The sequence below is a fragment of the Chlorocebus sabaeus genome, chromosome 16 (genome assembly GCF_047675955.1).
Source record: "Chlorocebus sabaeus isolate Y175 chromosome 16, mChlSab1.0.hap1, whole genome shotgun sequence".
In the NCBI taxonomy this organism is placed as follows: domain Eukaryota; kingdom Metazoa; phylum Chordata; class Mammalia; order Primates; family Cercopithecidae; genus Chlorocebus; species Chlorocebus sabaeus.
Window position 1 is genome coordinate 38037410 of NC_132919.1, and position 18886 is coordinate 38056295.

At 38.9% G+C, this 18886-nt stretch overlaps 1 protein-coding gene across 3 annotated transcripts in view; it reads right to left on the reverse strand.

The window, feature by feature from the left end:
• BRIP1 (BRCA1 interacting DNA helicase 1) overlaps positions 1-18886 on the reverse strand; it is a 183822-nt gene that overhangs the window by 163450 nt on the left and 1486 nt on the right. For 2 of the 3 annotated variants that reach the window (XM_008011223.3, XM_073004883.1), the window contains exons 2-6: positions 18218-18339; positions 16241-16352; positions 12950-13123; positions 4093-4220; positions 1762-1881 (exon numbers count right to left, since the gene is read on the reverse strand). In XM_008011223.3, coding sequence (XP_008009414.3) covers positions 1762-1881; positions 4093-4220; positions 12950-13123; positions 16241-16352; positions 18218-18310 — 627 coding nt within the window. In that variant the 5' untranslated portion in view covers positions 18311-18339. The remainder of the gene's footprint in view (positions 1-1761; positions 1882-4092; positions 4221-12949; positions 13124-16240; positions 16353-18217; positions 18340-18886) is intronic. The other variant, XM_037993750.2, reaches the window with a different exon arrangement.

The following is an 18886-nucleotide window of genomic DNA, read 5'->3' on the forward strand; positions in this document are numbered from 1 at the left end:
AATGAATCTAAACTGTAAGGAAAGAGATCAAGCAGTGGACACCAGAAAGTTAATCATATAAGAAAAGGTACTGACACTATTTTCCGACTTGAAAAGAAAGTCAGGAGACTAGAAATGATAGAAAAATAAAGAGACAACTGTCTAATTCTCCAATCCACTGGGTGGAAACTAAATTATTTTCATAAAAACTAAAAAAATTTGAAGAACCTAAAAAGTTTAATGTCAAATTCAGGGGAAAACAGAAATCATCAAACTAATTTATCATTTAATTTATGGAAGAAGATATGTCAAAAGTAATGCAACTGCAGATTTGAAAAACGTGAGGACTCTAAGACTTACACCTTTGCAGGGATAAGAGAACTAAACTATTAATTTATGAATTCAAATAAATATTTTTATTTAAAAACAATACTGTACTCCCTAGTATCATATAATAAAAAGCAAGACAGGAAAAGTGTCCTTAGAATTTAAAGGTGCTAGAATTCAATTAGATATAAAGTATTTCCTGACCTCGTGATCTGCCCGCCTTGGCCTCCCAAAGTGCTGGGATTACAGGCGTGAGCCACCGTCCTGGCTAACACGGTGAAACCCCGTCTCTACTAAAAATACAAAAAATTAGCCCGACGTGGTGGCAGGCGCCTGTAGTCCCAGCTACTCGGGAGGCTGAGGCAGGAGAATGGCGTGAACCTGGGAGGCGGAGCTTGCAGTGAGCCGAGACCCGCCATTGCACTCCAGCCTGGGGGACAGAGCGAGACTCCGTCTCAAAAAAAAAAAAAAAAAAAAAAGATATAAGGTATCATTAAATTCAGTCCCACATTCTTTTTCCTTCCATATAAAGGAACTGTTTTTGACAAAAAAGTTACCTAAGTCTCTCAATTTACCATAAAATGTGTGTGTGTGTGTGTGTGTGTGTGTGTGTGTATATATATATAAAGGTTGGAGCCAAAACCTTGAATTCTGCTAAGGCACCAACAGTTTTACCCATTCTTGCTTTTGCACCACCAGTACAAATGTCAAGACAATCCAAAAGGCAATAACATTTTTTCCCTTTTTTTTTTTTTTTTTTTTTGAGACGGGGTCTCACTCTGTCATCTAGGCTGGAGTGCAGTGGTGCAATCTTGGCTCAGTGCAAACTTTGCCTCCTGGGCTCAAGCCATCCTCCCACCTCAGCCTCCCCAGTAGCTGGGACTACAAGTGTGCACCCCAACACCCGGCTAATTTTTGTATTTTTTATAGAATCACGGTTTCGCCATGTTGCCCAGGCTGGTCTCAAACTCGTGAACTCAAGTGATCCACCCACCTTGGCCTCCCAAAGTGCTGGGATTACAGGCGTGAGCCACCACGCGTGGCCTACAACATCTTAATATTTTTATAAAAATAATTTTCACCTCACAGACCACCCCCCCAAAAAATTTCAATATCTGGAACTCCCTGGACTCCTCCTTGAGAACTGTTGCCCTAAGGATCCTGAAAGAACTTAAAGGAGTTGGAGAGTTTACAAACATTAAAATATAGAACAGAAAAAATGACTTTCAGATCTCTCTCTAGTCCAATTCTCTTATTTTATAAATGAGGAACTGAGGCATAGATGAATAGACCTTGCCATCCCACACATTAGTAACAGATGTGACAGCACTGAGGACTTCTGAGTTGGTTTATACTGTCCTTTGTATTATACGATTCTTCCTCTTTTGTCAAAAATTGATTTAGAAAATTCCATATTTTTCTTCTTTAAAACTAAACAATGGCATTAATACATACTTTCCGTGGAGAAAAGGAGTTTATCTTTCCCGATGGGGAGTTGAGTTTTACAGTCTTTCCTGAATCAACTTTTGCGTCCAAATTGTGTACTTCCGTTCCAAAGCAATGACGTTTTCTAATCTGTAAACACAGAACCAAAATGAAGTTTAAGGTAAACTAGAAGTTTAACTGGCTAGTTGTTCTCAAAGGCCAAAACAGCTCTATGTATTTTTTTTCTGCATCCAAAAAAAGACTATTTCTAACCGGCAATAATAAAACAAATTTTAAAAATGCAAATAAGCACCTAAGTACAACACTTAAATGAAACAGAACATAGTAACGACTCATGAATCTTAGCCAAACTATCTTTAATTAGTGATGTATCAAAATTAGAGTATTGTAAAACGAACTTCTCATAAAATAGTCCCATCATATGGACATCAAATATAGTATTGTTGCAAAGTCCAATCACATATCTAATTGGAAAATAAATCAAAATTTAAGCATAATTCTATACCGAAAAGAACTCAGAATAAAAGTTTTAATGTAAATAGTCATGATTTCCTACAGGATGGAATAAATTACTCGATTACTATTATTACTGTTACTTCCTAGATATTTGATAAACCAAGTTGTCTTTCACTAAATTTCTTTTACAAATATCACTAAGTTTTCTTTCCAAACTGTATCCATGCTTTTTCCTACTTGTGAAAGATCTATTCACTAATGTTATAATTGGGGAGAAAAGCATTTCTATTGGTAATCTCATTCCTGCCAAAAATGAAATGAGAACCAATGAAGTGAGGGAATAAATGTTTTATGTTGAGCCCTACCTGAGGACATGCAACTCTATATACACATTTTGTCGGGGGGAAATCTCTATAGGTTCACACCTCATTTGCCATTGGTACTTTGATAAAAATAAACTAGTTCATTCTATTTCTAAAAACAAGGCTGAATTATAGAAATTTATAAAGATTGTGAGTTGAACAGCTAAACTACATAAGAATGCAAGAACCTCGAGTATACTCAATTAAAAGTACCCAGTTACTTACCTACAAATAACATCCTAATTAATACTTTTTTTTAATTTTATGTTTTTATTTATTTATTTTTTAGAGACAGGGTCTTGCTCTGTTACCGAGGTTGAAGCATAATTGCATGATCTTAGCTCAGGACAGCCTTGAACTCCTAGGCTTGAGCAATCCTCCTACCTCAGCCTCCCAAGTAGCTGGGACTACAGGCTCATGCCACCACACCTGGCTCTTTTTTTTATTTTTTTTGTGGAGAAGGGAGTCTTGCTATATCACTCAGGCTAGTCTCAAACTGCTGGACTCAAGAGATCCTCCCGCCTCAGCCTCCCAAAGTGCTGGGATTACAGTTGTGAGCCATTGCATTCAGCCTAATAATTATCTTTTTTATTTGTAACTAAATCTATTAAAATCCCAGCCTTCCTATCTCACTGCCATGAATTCTGAGAAAATATTGTGTTCATCTGCATCCAAATTTCATTTAAAATATCTGGTAATTTGGCCAGGCATCGTGGCTCACGCCTATAATCCCAGCACTTTGGGAGGCCAAGGTGGGTGGATCACAAGGTCAGGAGTTTGAGACCAGCCTGACCAACATGGTGAAACCCCGTCTCTACTAAAAATACAAAACTTAGCTGGACCTGGTGGTGCGTGCCTGTAATCCCAGCTACTCGGGAGGCTGAGGCAGGAGAATTGCTTGAATCCGGGAGGTGGAGTTGCAGTGAGCCGAGATTGGGCCACTGCACTCCAGCCTGAGCAACAGAGCGAGACTCCGTCTCAAAAAAAATAAATAAATAATATATATATATATATATATATGGTAATTCAAGCCTTTTAGTAATTTTTAGAAATAAATATGCATATTTTATCATGTATCAATCTTAAAATTTCAGTAAGAATACATCTTGCCATTACATTAAAACTATCAATTCCAAAACATCCATAACATTAATAATCATATCAAAGGTATTTTAGCCAAAAGAAAATGCTATTTTAAGATAAAAATAGAGGAGTTAAAAAGTGCAAAGTAGTACATCACTAAGATATGCCTTAAGTAAATATTTTACTATCAAATTCCTCATATATAAGAAACACCATGCAGTTTCACTTGAGTGACATGTTACTGTGAATAATCTGCTATAATAACAAACTCCTTTGTAACAAGTAACTCTACAAAACGAAATTACAACAAATTACCATTTAATTTATGGCTGTCACATGACCCAACTAATCTCTACAAGTGTATTAAAAACTTGATACTTGACTACCATGTTCAGCTGTAACTACCTGGATTATTTCACTGCCAAAAAACTCTGTTTACCTGCTGTGTAGTTTCTAAGGGTCGAATTCTTTTCTTCTCTACTTGAAAATCATCATTTTCATCTCTGTATATGGATGCCTGCTTCTTAGCAGATAACTTTGCAGCCAGAGTGGTTTTTTCAGGGGAGTCTTATATAAGAAGTAATAAAAAAAATAGCATAAGTAACTTACACGTAGGCAGTTTTTCTAGAAGAAAACTGGAACCAGGATGTAAGGTTTATTTCTAGAAATTTCATACCATAATCTAAAACATGAAACTTAAATATGTTTAAAAAGCACTTCTCTACCATTCAGTTTACTTTATGGAAGATCTTGAGAAACATGCTTTCAATAGGAAAAGTCCAATTTGATTTTTTAAATAGCTTTATGTACTTGTAGACTACTCCCAATAACATGATTTAAAATGTGTAACTGCAAGGATCTCTGAAGAAAATACATTTCATGTCTGTAAAAATCTTTCTTTACAGTATCAACGTATCTTTTCTCTTAAGTTTCTCCACGTTCTTTAGACCAAAAACATTGATTATAGAATCAAGCTCATATAATCTGTCTTTTAATCTCATAATCCTGAAAGCTCCTTCTCAAGGTCATCAAGGACCTCTTAATCACCAACTAACATTAATTATCCCAATCTTACAAATGTGAACACTAGGTTTTTAAAAGTCCAGTAGCTTGCCCAGGTTATTAAATGGTAGAGCTTGGATGTGACTGAATCCTGCTGTGTGACTCCAACATCCATATATGTAACCTCTTAGGCATACAGCCAAACACTGTCTTCTTGGAACATAGCAAACACATTTTCTTCTTCCTTAATGTCTGTAACACTGTTCTTAACTATTCTCATACATTAGTTTCTCCCTTTTCCTAAATATAAATATTCTTAAAGGTAACTTCCTTCCTCTTTGCTTCTCTCTAAACATTCTCTCCACTCCCATGGCTTGAATTAATTTAGCAATCTTTTTTTTTTTTTGAGATGGAGTTTCCCTCTTGTTGCCCAGGCTGAAGTGCAATGGTGTGATCTCAGCTCACCACAATCTCCACCTCCCGGATTCAAGCGATTCTCCTGCCTCAGCCTCCTGAGTAGCTGGGATTATACGCATGTGCCACCACACCCAGCTAATTTTGTATTTTTAGTAGAGATGGGGTTTCTCCATGTTGGTCAGGCTAGTCTCGAACTCCTGACCTCAGGTGATCCACCCACCTCAGCCTCCCAAAGTGTTGGGATTACAGGCGTTAGCCACCGCACCCGGCCAACAATCATTTATTACATTGAGTCTATCCCACGGCCAGACACCATGGAAAAAACAGTGAAAAAGAGAATCCTTGGCCCTAAAGGATTTACAGCAGAGAAAGACCTACATGAGCAGGTCCAATACTGTTTTCAAAAAACAAGTTTAAGGCTGGCCCCACTGGCTCATGCCTTTAATTCCAGCACTTTGGAAGGTCAAGGCAAGAGGATCACTTGAGCCCAGGAGTGACCTGCCTGGGCAACGTGGCGAAATCCCATCTCTATTAAAAATATGAAAATTAGCTGTGCAAGGTGGTGCAGGCCTATAATCCCAGCTCCTCAGGAAGTTGAGGCATGAGAATCCCTCAAACCTGGGAGGCAGAGGCTGCAATGAGCTGACATCACGCCACGGCACCCCAGTGTGGGTGACAGAACAAGACTCTGTCTCAAAAAAAAAAAAAAAAAGAAAGCTTGAGATTACATAAACTTGGAAATGAACCTATGCCACACAGCACTGATTTTCAAGCTTTTTCTAAAGTGTAGGACTATTTTCTTTTTAAAGAAATGTTGCGGCTGGGCGCGGTGGCTCAAGCCTGTAATCCCAGCACTTTGGGAGGCCGAGACGGGCGGATCACGAGGTCAGGAGATCGAGACCATCCTGGCTAACATGGTGAAACCCCGTCTCTACTAAAAAAATACAAAAAACTAGCCGGGCGTGGTGGCGGCGCCTGTAGTCCCAGCTACTTGGGAGGCTGAGGCAGGAGAATGGCGTAAACCCAGGAGGCGGAGCTTGCAGTGAGCTGAGATCGGGCCACTGCACTCCAGCCTGGGCGACAGAGCCAGACTCCGTCTCAAAAAAAAAAAAAAAAAAAAAGAAATGTTGCAGCTGGGCGCAGTGGCTCACACCTGTAATCCCAGCACTTTGGGAGGCCGAAGCAGGTGGATCACCTGAGGCCAGGAGTTTGAGACCAGCCTGGCCAACGTGACGAAAGCCCGTCTCTACTAAAAATACACAAATTAGCTGGGCATGGTGGCGCACGCCTGCAATCCCAGCTACTTGGGAGGCTGAGGCAGGAGAATCACTTGAATCTGGGAGGCAGAGGCTGCAGTGAGCCAAGATAGTGTCACTGCACTCCAGCCTAGGTAACAGAAAGAGACTCCATCTCAAAAAAGAAAAAAAAAAGAAATGTTGCTTAAAATTTCCAAAATAGGGATGAAAGACCTAGAACTTCCCTGATCTACTTTCCCCCTTCTGAGTCATGTTTCTTTCTTTATAAGGTTCTTAGAAACAGTTTGAAAACCACTATACTCTAAAAATCCTAATAGTTTTGCCTTTCAGAAGTAGGTCTTTACTGTACCTAGAATGGATTTTTGTATATGGTATAAAGTAGGGCTTCAATTTCAATTTTTTCCATATGGACATCTAATGGGCCCAGCACCAACCAAGTTCTTCCTTTCCCCTACAAGCTATAGAGGCACTTCTATAAAAATATCAAGTTTCTGGATACATGTGGGACTGAATTAGGGTTCTCTATATTTTTATATGGATCTATCACTGTGCTAACCTCAGTCTGTCTTAATTACTCTATATTTACATACAATAAATCAGTATATTTGGCGGATCAAATCTTTCGCCTTGACCTGCTTTTTCAAAACTGTCCTGGCTATCTTTAGTCCTTTGCATTTCCACATATATTTTAGATAAGACAGGTAATTTTGAGCTCCGCATGTCCAGGCAACCAGTAAAATAACCACAAAATAAACCTAGATCGGCCGGGCGCGGTGGCTCAAGCCTGTAATCCCAGCACTTTGGGAGGCCGAGACGGGCGGATCACAAGGTCAGGAGATCGAGACCATCCTGGCTATCACGGTGAAACCCCGTCTCTACTAAAAACTACAAAAAATTAGCCGGGCGCGGTGGTGGGCGCCTGTAGTCCCAGCTACTCGGGAGGCTGAGGCAGGAGAATGGCGTGAACCTGGGAGGCGGAGCTTGCAGTGAGCTGAGATCCGGCCACTGCACTCCAGCCTGGGTGGCAGAGCGAGACTCCTTCTCAAAAAAATAAAAAATAAAAATAAATAAACCTAGATCAAGTGATTCTTAACCGGGCCAATTTTAACACCACCACTTCTCATCCCAAGCACACCGGGCAATGTCTGGAGACATTTTTGGTTGTCACAAAAAGAGCGGAGGTGGAAACACTACTGGCATCCAGTGCATAAAGGCCAGGGGTATTGCTAAACATCTCACAAAGGAGAGCTCCTACAACAAAGAGTTATCCCACTCAAAATGTTAATAGTGCCACTGTGGAGAAACCCTGTCCCAAATAAATAAGGGGCAAACTGACATGGGCCCATCAAAAGGGTAGGGAACGTCCATCCAAAATGATCATTTAGTTTTAGAAAACTGAACTGCCATGTGCCAAATAAGGGTAACCCCAATTCATAAAAATAAAAATCATATTATCATCACATACAAAAAGGCTTATCTTCCTGGTCTTTATAGCAAGGAAGTTTGGAGGAAGTTCATCAAAGGGGTAAAATCTTTAAGATACAAAGTTAAAAAGAAAGAAGATATCTCCCAGTTATGTGTTTTAAAATCTTCAAGAAACCTAAGAAATGCCCAATAGAAAAATGGAGGCTGGGCACGGTGGCTCACGCCTGTAATCCAAGCACTTTGGGAGGCTGAGGCGAACGATCATTTGAGGTCAAGAGTTTGAGATCAGCCTGGCCAACATGGTGAAACCCCATTTCTACTAAAAATACAAAAATTAGCTGGGCATGGTGGCAAGTGTCTGTAATCCCAGCTACTCAGGAGGCTGAGGCAGGAGAATTGCCTCAGCCTAGAAGGTGGTGGGTGCAGTGAGCTGAGATCGCACCACCGCACTCCAGCCTGAGCGACAGAGTGAGACTCCACCGCAAATAAAAAAGAAAAGAAAAATTGCAAACAACTTGATTAGGCAATTCACTAAAGAGGGTATCCAAACGACCAATAAACATATGAAGTCACCAGAGAAATACTAACTAAAACCCAATGAGAATACCACACATACACAAGAATGACTAACATTTTTTTTTTAAGCTATAAATATCAAGTACTAACAAAAATGGTGAATAACTTTCATATACTGCTGCAGGGGTTGGAGGGATCTGACTAGGGACGCATAAATTGGTTCAACCGCTTTAGAAAATGTTGTCAGTATCTACTACAGATATGTATATACTATGTATACATACATAAACATATGTATATACCATGACCAGGAATGTGTCTATAGACAATACTTACCTATTTGCACCCCTTTGAACAAGAATGTTCATAACAGCACTATTAAACAATACTGAAAACAACCCAATGCCTAACAACTGTAGAACAGATTAATAAACTGTGGTATATTCATACAAGGAAATAATACACAAAAATAAGAAGTACTATTATATGCAACAGCATGAATGAATCTTACACAAATAAAATATTAAGCAAAAGACAGACACAAGAGTACATATATAATTCTATTTCTTTTTTTTTTTGACACGGAGTTTCACTCTATTTCTATAAAAGGGCAAAACTCATCAATGGTCACAGGAGGACAAGAATTACCTATGGAAAGAAGAGACAGTGACTGAAAAAAGATGAAAAGGGCCTCTGGGGTGTTGGTAATGCCTTTTTTTTTTTTAATCTATGTAGTAGTTATGACAGTGAAAATCCATCAAGCTATATGCTTAGGATTTGCATTTTTCTATATTTAGGTTACAGATTAAAGGATTTACTTACAAATATAAAGAGAGTATCAGAATACAACCTTGATTTTTCCCATTTAGACTATTCTAAATAACACTGACTCACAGTAATGTCAAAATCAAGTTGTGTACATATGGATAACTCATTTTTGATAAAGACGCAAAGGCAATGTGGTGGATAAAGGATGATAGCCTTTTCAACATATGGTGCTGAACAATTGGATATCCACATGCAAAAAATGAACTTGAATCCATACTTTGCACCATATACACACATTAACTCAAAATGGATCTTAGACCTAAATGTAAAATCTAAAATTTTATCTGATCAAAGGCTTGTATTCAAAATGTTTAAAGAAGTTTAAATAAGAAAACTATGGCCGGGCCCGGTGGCTCATGCCTATAATCCCAGCACTCTGGGAGGCCGAGGTGGGCGGATCACGAGGTCAGGAGATCAAGACCATCCTGGCTAACACAGTGAAACCCTGTCTCTATTAAAAAATACAAAAAAGTAGCTGGGCCTGGTGGCGGGCGCCTGTAGTCCCAGCTAATCGGGAGGCTGAGGCAGGAGAATGGCGTGAACCCAGGAGGCGGAGCTTGCAGTGAGCCGAGATCGCCCCACTGCACTCCAGCCTAGGCGACAGAGCGAGACTCCGTCTCAAAAAAAAAAAAAAGAAAAGAAAACTAATAAAAAATAGGCAATTATTTGAACAGACATATCATCAAACAAGACACACAGATAGCTAATAAGAACATGAAAACATGTGAAATAAAAATTAAAACCACAATAAGATACCACTCCATGCCTAACAGAGTAGCTAAAATTAAGGCCAGGTGTGATGGCTCATGCTTATAATCCCAGTGCTTTGGGCGGCTGAAGAAGGCAGATCACTTGAGCACAGGAGTTCAAGACAAGCCTGGGGAACATGGTAAAACCAACAAAAACTACAAAAATTAGCCAGGTGTGGTGATGCATGCCTGTAGTCCCAGCTACTCGGGAGTATGAAGTGTGAGGATCACTTGACCCTGGGAGGCTGGGGTTGCAATGAGCCAAATGAGCCAAGATCACAGTACTGTACCCAGCCTGGGCAACAGTGAAACTCTATCTCCAAAAAAAAAAAAAAAAAAGAATGGCTAATATTAAAAGGACTGACCATACCAAGTGTACACAAGGACGTGAAGAAATTGGAACTCTCATAACTGCTGATGGGAATGTAAAATGGTATGACCACTTCATGAAACAGTTCGGAAATTTCTTAAAAAGTTGGCCAGGCATGGTGGCTCACGCCTGTAATCCCAACACTTTGTGAGGCCCAGATGGGTGGATCACTTGAGGTCAGGAGTTTGAGACCAGCCTGACCAACATGGTGAAACCCTATCTCTACTAAAAATACAAAAATTAGACAGGTGTGGTGGCACATTCCTATAATCCCAGCTACTCGGGAGGCTGAGGCAGGAGAATCGCTTGAACCCGAGAGGCAGAGGTTGCAGTGAGCTGAGATCGCGCCACTGCTCTCCAGCCTGGGCAAGAGTGACCCCGTCTCAAAAAAAAAAGAAAAAAAAAAAAGGTTAAACATACACACCTACAAAGCAATCTGGTCATTCTGCTCCTAGTATTCAGTCAAGAGAAATGAAAACATACATCCATACAAAGATGTAGACACAAATGTTCATAGTATCTGTCTTTGTAATAGCCCAGAACTAGCAATAACCCAAATGTATGTAAACAGCTAATTAGATAACCAATTTGTGGTATATCTATGCACTCTTAATCAGAAACAAAAAAGACAAACTATTAATATATTAATATATGCAACAACATGGAGGAATCTCAAAATAATTGTCATAAGTGAAAGAAGCCAGACAAAATAAGTATACATCCTGTGTGAATCCATTTATATAAACTATAGAAAATGCAAACTAATCTATAGTAACAAAAAGCAGATAGGTGGTTGGATAGGGAGGTTAGTCACGGAGGGGTGGGAAGGAGGGATAACAAAGGTCCTGAGAAAACTTCTGGGGAAAGTGAGCATGTTTAAAAAACTTTGGAGAAAGTGAATACAAGGTTGGTGCGTATGTTCACTATCTTGATTCTGGTGAAAGTTTCATGGAGGTACATATGTCAAAATGTATCAAAGTGTACCATTGAGGCTGGGCCTGGTGGCTCACACCTATAATCCCAGCACTTTGGGAGGCCGAGGCAGGTGGGTCACTTGAGGTCAGGAGTTCGAGACCAGCCTGGCCAACATGATAAAACCCTGTCCCTACTAAAAATACAAAAAATTAGCTGGGTGTGGTGGCAGGCGCCTGTAATCCCAATTACTTGAGAGGCTGAGGCAGGAGAATTGCTCGAACCCAGGAGGTGAAGGTTGCAGTGAGCCGAGGTCACACCACTGTGCTCCAGCCTGAGCAACACAGCAAGATTCTGTCTCAAAAAAAACAAAAAGTGTACCATTTAAATATATGCAATTTGTTATGTCAAGTAAACCTCAATAAAGTTGTTTTTTAAACGTTGTATATAAATATTATACACGAGAATTCCTATAATTAGCTGAAAATTAATCCCAGTCATTCCTAACAACAAATATTTATCTAGCACCTACCATATGCCAGGCACCCTGCTAGAGTTCTAGGGATACAATGGTAAGCAAATTGACAATATTCCAAACCTCATGAAGTATACAGTCTGCCAAGGAAGCAGAGATTAATAAAAGATTTAGATAGACACATATAATACAAACTGTAACAAGTGCTATAAAGGAAAGGTACACAATGAGAAGACAGACTATAATAGGGAAATCAAATCTACTCTGACAGAAAAATCAGTGATGGATACCCCAAGAAAGTCACATGTAAACTGAGGAAGAAAAGGATAAGTTGAAGATGGAACTTTGCTCAGAAAAGACAGTAATAGAAGCAAAGGCTCTGAGGAAAGAGACAGCATAAATCTTTGAAGGAAAGGAAAGAAATCCAAAAGGCCAAAATCAAAACAATGCAGACAACACTATTGGTCACCTATTTAACAACTATTCCACTCCTCTTTCCTCATTCCCACCAGAAGTTCAATTATCTACCATCCTTTGTATGGTTATATGCTTTAGAGGAAGATGACTCCATCCTTAATTTTAGGAAATGGATACTGTTTGTTTTGACTTAAGTCAATCATGGCAACCTGTGTCTCCCTGCCAGTGACTAGTAAAGAAATAGCATGAGTAAAAGCAGAAAAAAGGGTTATTGGATGCTCTAAACAAGAAATGGTAGTTTGGACTATGGAGGTACCAATGGATACAGAGATGTGCATGAAGAAATAAGAAAGGGCAAAGTTTCCAGGATGTTCCCTAGGTTTCTTAGGTAAATAATAGTCTATCCTTTCTATATAGTCAAAAGCAGGAGAAATATTTTTTAAATGTATTATTAATAATTTTATGTTACTCTTAATATATTTCTCTAAAATTAGTAAAAATTATTTAAAGATCACACATAAACATACCTGATTCTCATGTAGGATAGTGGTCTCAGAATGCCAGGCAAACTTGTCAAGAATGGATCAATGAGGCTAATTAGATTTTGTCTTAGGATACAAACATTGTTTTATAGAATTCTAACATACTGGCTACAAATAACATCAATTTTGGAAAATCATTTATTTTGCATTGCCTTCATTAAAAAATTATTTAGGCCAACAAAATGTCTCAATAAATTAAAAGTCAAACCAAGAATTTAAAAAATCTAAGGATTTTTGACCACTCTGTGTTATTTTAAAATAATTCCAGAGAAACTAGAGATATATAATCAGTTATGCTAACCAAACTTATATAAATTAGGGCTTATAACAGTAATAATTAAGAATCTTATTACAGATACCAACTGACCCAGACAAAATATAAATTACCTTGACAAGTTAGTGAAGTGCTTTTTCTTTCAGAAGGTGGTGTGCTTGGATAGTTGAAATGACGTGAAGTTCCTTGGTTCATGTCATTGTTTGTAAAATCCTTTGAATGGCATGTACAACAACATGACAATGGTACTTCAGTTTTTTCACTTACGCCCTCATCTGCTGGCTTCTCTAAAAATGAAAGAACCTCTATTTATAATATATCTAATTAAATAAACATTAATCATTATCTGCAGCTAGGGTAAGTAACCAGCCCAGTTCACCCAGGATTGGGAGATTTTCTAAGATACAAGATTTATAGGGCTAACACCAGGAAGGTACGTGGCAAACCTGGACAAGCTGGTCACTTTATCTGCAGCATCAAATTAGGACAAGAGAGAAATACACCAAAAACAATTGGTCGGACACATTGGTTCATGCCTGTTATGCTAGCACTTTGGGAGGCTGAGATGGGCACATCAATTGAGGTCAGGAGTTCGAGACCAGTCTGGTCAGTACAGTAAAACCCTGTCTCTACTAAAAATACAAAAATTAGCCAGGCGTGGTGGTGCATGCCTGTAATACCAGCTACTCAGGAGGCTGAGGCAAGAGAATCGCTTGAACCCAAGAGGCAGAGGTAGCAATGAGCTGAGATTGCGCCACTGCACTCCAGCATAGGCAACAGAGCGAGACTCTGTTTCAAAAACAAAAACATTTATAGGGAAATTATCACCCATTTATGTAATCTGTAAAAATCTAATAATCTAAGATTAATAATGTAATAAAAGTACAACTACTCAAGTATTAAGATTCATCTAAAATTCAAGAATGGATTGAAACAAGGACCTAAAGTATATTCTTAATTTTCCCTAAATGAAGAATTTGAAAGTTCAATATATGAAATAATAATCTAACACGTAAGGATTAAATCATTCCCCACATTATACTTCTATTTCAAATACAAACCTTTTTTTTTTTTTTTGAGATGGAGTCTGGCTCTGTCCCCCAGGCTGGAATGCAGTGGCACGATCTGGGCTCACTGCAAGCTCTGCCTCCCAGGTTCACGCCATTCTCCTGCCTCAGCCTCCCCAGCAGCTGGGACTACAGGCACACGCTGCCACACCCGGCTAATTTTTATATTTTTAGTAGAGACGGGGTTTCACCATGTTAGCCAGGATTGTCTCGATCTCCTGACCTTGTGATCCGCCCACCTCGGCCTCCCAAAGTGCTGGGATTACAGGCGTGAGCCACCGCATCCGGCCAGAAACATGTTTTTTGATGTATTAATTCTGATACTTGCATCAAAATACATTTTAAGGTCAATATTCGAATCAATAAAATAGGTAATTTTAGTGCCTAAATATAATACCAAATTGTAGTAAGTTTACATTGTGTGCCTACCTTGTATACAAATGTACAATTCATACACCCCCAAAAAAGCTAAATAATTTATTTTTTAAAATAATTAGTATTGACATTGTTTTCCCATTTGTACCACATAAATATTTCTAATTCTATTTTCCAGACATCTGCCATTAAGACCTGATGTTAGTACTGATAAACTCATTTTTTCCAAAATTAACATCAGTAAGAATCAAAATGAACATCCAAAAGCTTATGAAATATTTACTTTTTTTTTTTTTTTGAGACAGTTTCGCTCCTGTTGCCCAGGCTGAAGTGCAATGGCGCGATCTTGGCTCACTGCGACCTCCACCTTCTGGGTTCAAGCAATTTTCCAGTCTCAGCCTCTCGAGTAGCTGGGATTACAGGCACACACCACCTCGCACAGCTAATTTTGTATTTTTAGTAGAGACGGGGTTTCTCCACGTTGGTCAGGCTAGTCTCAAACTCCAAACCTCAGGTGATCCACCTGCCTTGGCCTCCCAAAGTGCTGGGATTACAGGCGTGAGCCACTGTGCCCGGCCTTAATACATTCTTATTAGTAACAAACATTTCATTTAAAAATGTATATATATACACCTATATACACATACATACATATATACACATACCATGTTTAACCTCAAATTCTCCTAATACTTTAGGTTAAAGCCATCTAATATAACTAAAATGTATCCAATATTATATTTCTGATTCACTATGTAGTTTATATAGTCTTTCATAAAAGTAAATATTAATAGGCATTTGTTAGCAAACAAAGTAAAAAGAGCTTGCCCTGGTGGCTCATGCTTGTAATCCCAACTACTTAAGAGGCTGAAGTAGGAGAATCATTTGAGCCCAGGAGTTTGAGTTTACAGTGAGCTATGATCACATCACTATGCTCCATCCTGGGTGACTCCACTCAAAAAAAAAGGAAAAGGAGTGAGAAGTAATATAAATTCATACAAACAATATTATACTAAAGTTCTGTTTATCTGGCATTTAAACAAGTAGAAAAATCAACTAGAATGCATTATTTTTTATATATTCCATGTGCTAATGTTATGAGAAAGGAACAGATAAGCAAATATATTAAAGGATTTCCCCCCCTAAAAAAAAGCAATTAGTGGCCGGGCGCAGTGGCTCAAGCCTGTAATCCCAGCACTTTGGGAGGCCGAGACGGGCGGATCACAAGGTCAGAAGATCGAGACCATCCTGGCTAACATGGTGAAACCCCGTCTCTACTAAAAAATACAAAAAACTAGCCGGGCGAGGTGGCGGGCGCCTGTAGTCCCAGCTACTCGGGAGGCTGAGGCAGGAGAATGGTGTAAACCCAGGAGGCGGAGCTTGCAGTGAGCTGAGATCTGGCCACTGCACTCCAGCCTGGGGGACAGAGCGAGACTCCGTCTCAAAAACAAAAAAAGCAATCAGTATGTGTTATAGCATCATGACAGCCCATCTCTTGCATCTTTTACATACAAATTATCATCTAATTATTTTCATAATGATAACTCTAAGCATCCAAAACTTTGTTTTTTGAGACAGGGTCTCATTCTGTCACCCAGGCTGAAGTGCACAATCACAGCTCTCTGCAACCTCGACCTCCTGGGCTCAAGCGATCCTACCACCTCAGTCTCCCAAAAATTGTCATTTTTCGTAGAGATGGGGTCTCACTATGTTGCCCAGGCTGCCAAAAGTCTTTATGTACTTTTCAACTCATCAAAAGACTAAATTATGTTCAACACTATTTTAGCATTAATTAAACATATTGAAACTCTTTTGGAAGATATATAACTTATTTTAAAGAAACATCATTAAACGAGTATTTAAGTTAGCGACAGCATGGCTGAACCAGTCTGGATAAAGAATACTGTATCATATTTTTTCAGGTCCCAGTAAGCAACTTGAAGATATCAAGCAACTACTTACCACTAAGAGATTGTTGCCATGCTAAAGCAGAACAAAGTAAGGCTAAGCTTTTTCCACTTCCTGTGGGACTCTCCAACAAACAATGTTGCTTACTGTTTAATCCTCTGAGAATCTATGAACACAGGAACCAATGAAAAGGATTAATAAACATTTTAACTTTATAAAGGTCTCTCTCCATCTGAAGTATAAAGAACAGCAAGAAGAAGTGAGATTGCACCCCAGGGAACACAACGATAGCAGAAGGAACTCGTATTCAGTTAAATCCAAACTGTATTCCTTTACACCTTTCCCTAAGATTATCTTGGACTTACCAAAATATCAAGCACAAGAGAAGAAATGAAAAGAGCAATCTGTGCCAGAATTATGCAAGCACCAATGATTTCTGTAAAACCAGAATACATTACTACCTATCAATATCTTTGATGAAAACTCAAAGAAGGATACTGCTAGTGAGAGTACAAATTGTTGCAACTACTTGGTAGAGAAATAAACAATTTCTCATAAAGTGAAGATGCCCAACTCCAGCAAGTTCAGTTCTATGTGTACACCCAAAACCTTTCCCACATGAACACAAGGAAACGCGTAAGAAAGTTCACAGCAGCAGCCAGGCACGGTGGCTCATGCTTGTAATCCCAGCACTTTGGGAGGCCAAGGCAGGTGGATCATTTGAGGTCAGGAGTTCGAGACCAGCCTGGCCAACATGGTGAAAACCTGTCTCTACTAAAAATACAAAAATTAGCTGGGCGTGGTGGCGCATCCCTGTAATCCCAGCTACTCGAGAGGCTGAGGCAGGAGAATAGCTTGAGCCTGGGAGGCAGGGGTTGCAGTGAGCTAAGATGGCACTACTGCACTCCAATCTGGGCGAGAGTGAGACCCTGTCTCAAAAAAAAAAAAAAAAAAGAAAAAAGAAAGTTCACAGCAGCATTGTTTATAATTGCAAAAGAATGTAAACAACCTAAATGTCCACCAATAAGAAAATGGACAGATAAATTCTGGTATATTCATCCAATGGAATTTATACAGCAATTAAAATTGATTAAGAATCAACAGGGCTATATATTAAAATTAATGCTAAGTTAAAAAACTCAAGTTCTGCAGAAAGATAAGGTACAGTATCACATCAATGCACAAAGTTTAAAATATGTTCAATAATATTCTATATTATTTATGGATACATATATATGTAATAAAAGTATAAAAACATGGCTAGGAAAGGAAAAGAACAAATTCAGGATACTAATAATCTTGTTACCAGTAAATAAGATATGAAGTACATATGGCAAAATAGATTTAACACAACTGGAAAGCTGGTTTACTCAAATTTGTATATTAATTTTCTACATGATCCAATCAAAACAATGGTGAGAAAAATAGTATTCTGTGTAAAAGATAGTAAATACTCTGTAGAAAGCAGTTTTTCACTAAAAGTATAGAAATTCCAAATGAGCTGAGAACATTTTTCAGCATGTTCTTCTTTGCCTTAATCATGGATATATACAGTTTAGCAGCAATCAGTGGTTTCCCAGAGGTTACATGTTCTTCCAATGGAACCCAGAAAATATTCTCCATTGGCCGGGCGTGGTGGCTCATGCCTGTAATCTCAGCACTTTGGGAGGCCGAGGCGGGTAGATCACCTGAGGTCAGGAGTTCAAGACCAGCCTGACCAACATGGAGAAACTTCGTCTCTACTAAAAATACAAAATTAGCCAGGCACGGTGGCGCATGCCTGTAATCCCAGCTACTCAGGAGGCTGAGGCAGGAGAATCGCTTGAACCCGGGAGGCGGAGGTTGTGGTGAGCGGAGATCGCACCATTGCACTCCAGCCTGGGCAAAACAGTGAAACTGTCTCAAAAAAAAAAAAAAAAAGAAAAATATCTTCATTTACTGAGAATATGAATGCAGTCACATACTCAATGTACTTTAGGGGTCCTAAGTATCTATATCTTAATAAAAACTTAACTGCTGAAAAATACTTACAGAATTCATCATAGCAAGCTGTGATGGGTAAGCTTTATAAGGAAAGTAAATCTTCACCCCACCGATTGTATATTCAGACCACATCGAAGACATAGTGCTTTCCTGTTTATTTCAATTCCTAACTGCAATAGAAATGAAAATGGCAAATATTGAGACACGCCTTTCAAAGAAAACCAGAGAACCAAAACTAAGAGAGAAATCTGGAAATAAAAACTGGAATTAATAAAAGTAGAAACAAAACAAATGGAAACAAAAGAATTTCCTAGTCTTATAAATCACAGTGGTCAAGAGCATGTCTTAGAGTCTAACAAATCTGGATTTGTATCCCTCGCTCTGCCAGGTATTAGTTGTGTGACTTTGGGAAAGTTAGTTACCTTCTCTAAGCCACAGTGACTGCATGTACCCCATAGGATTGTGGTAATGATTAAGTGAAATAATGTGCAAATATGATACAGTACATACCAGATTAAACATGAGCTCTTGTAACAGTTAGATCAGATGTAATCAACCTACAGAAACAAATAAGTTCCTGAGGTCTCTCTCTCTACAACTCCATAGCACCACTCTTTCTCCTGTTCCTCCCCTTTGTGTTACCCCTTTCTGCAGTCCTCCAGTTAGAAGAAAAAAGCTGTGGACCAGAAGTCAGGAAGCATAAGTTCTATACCAGGT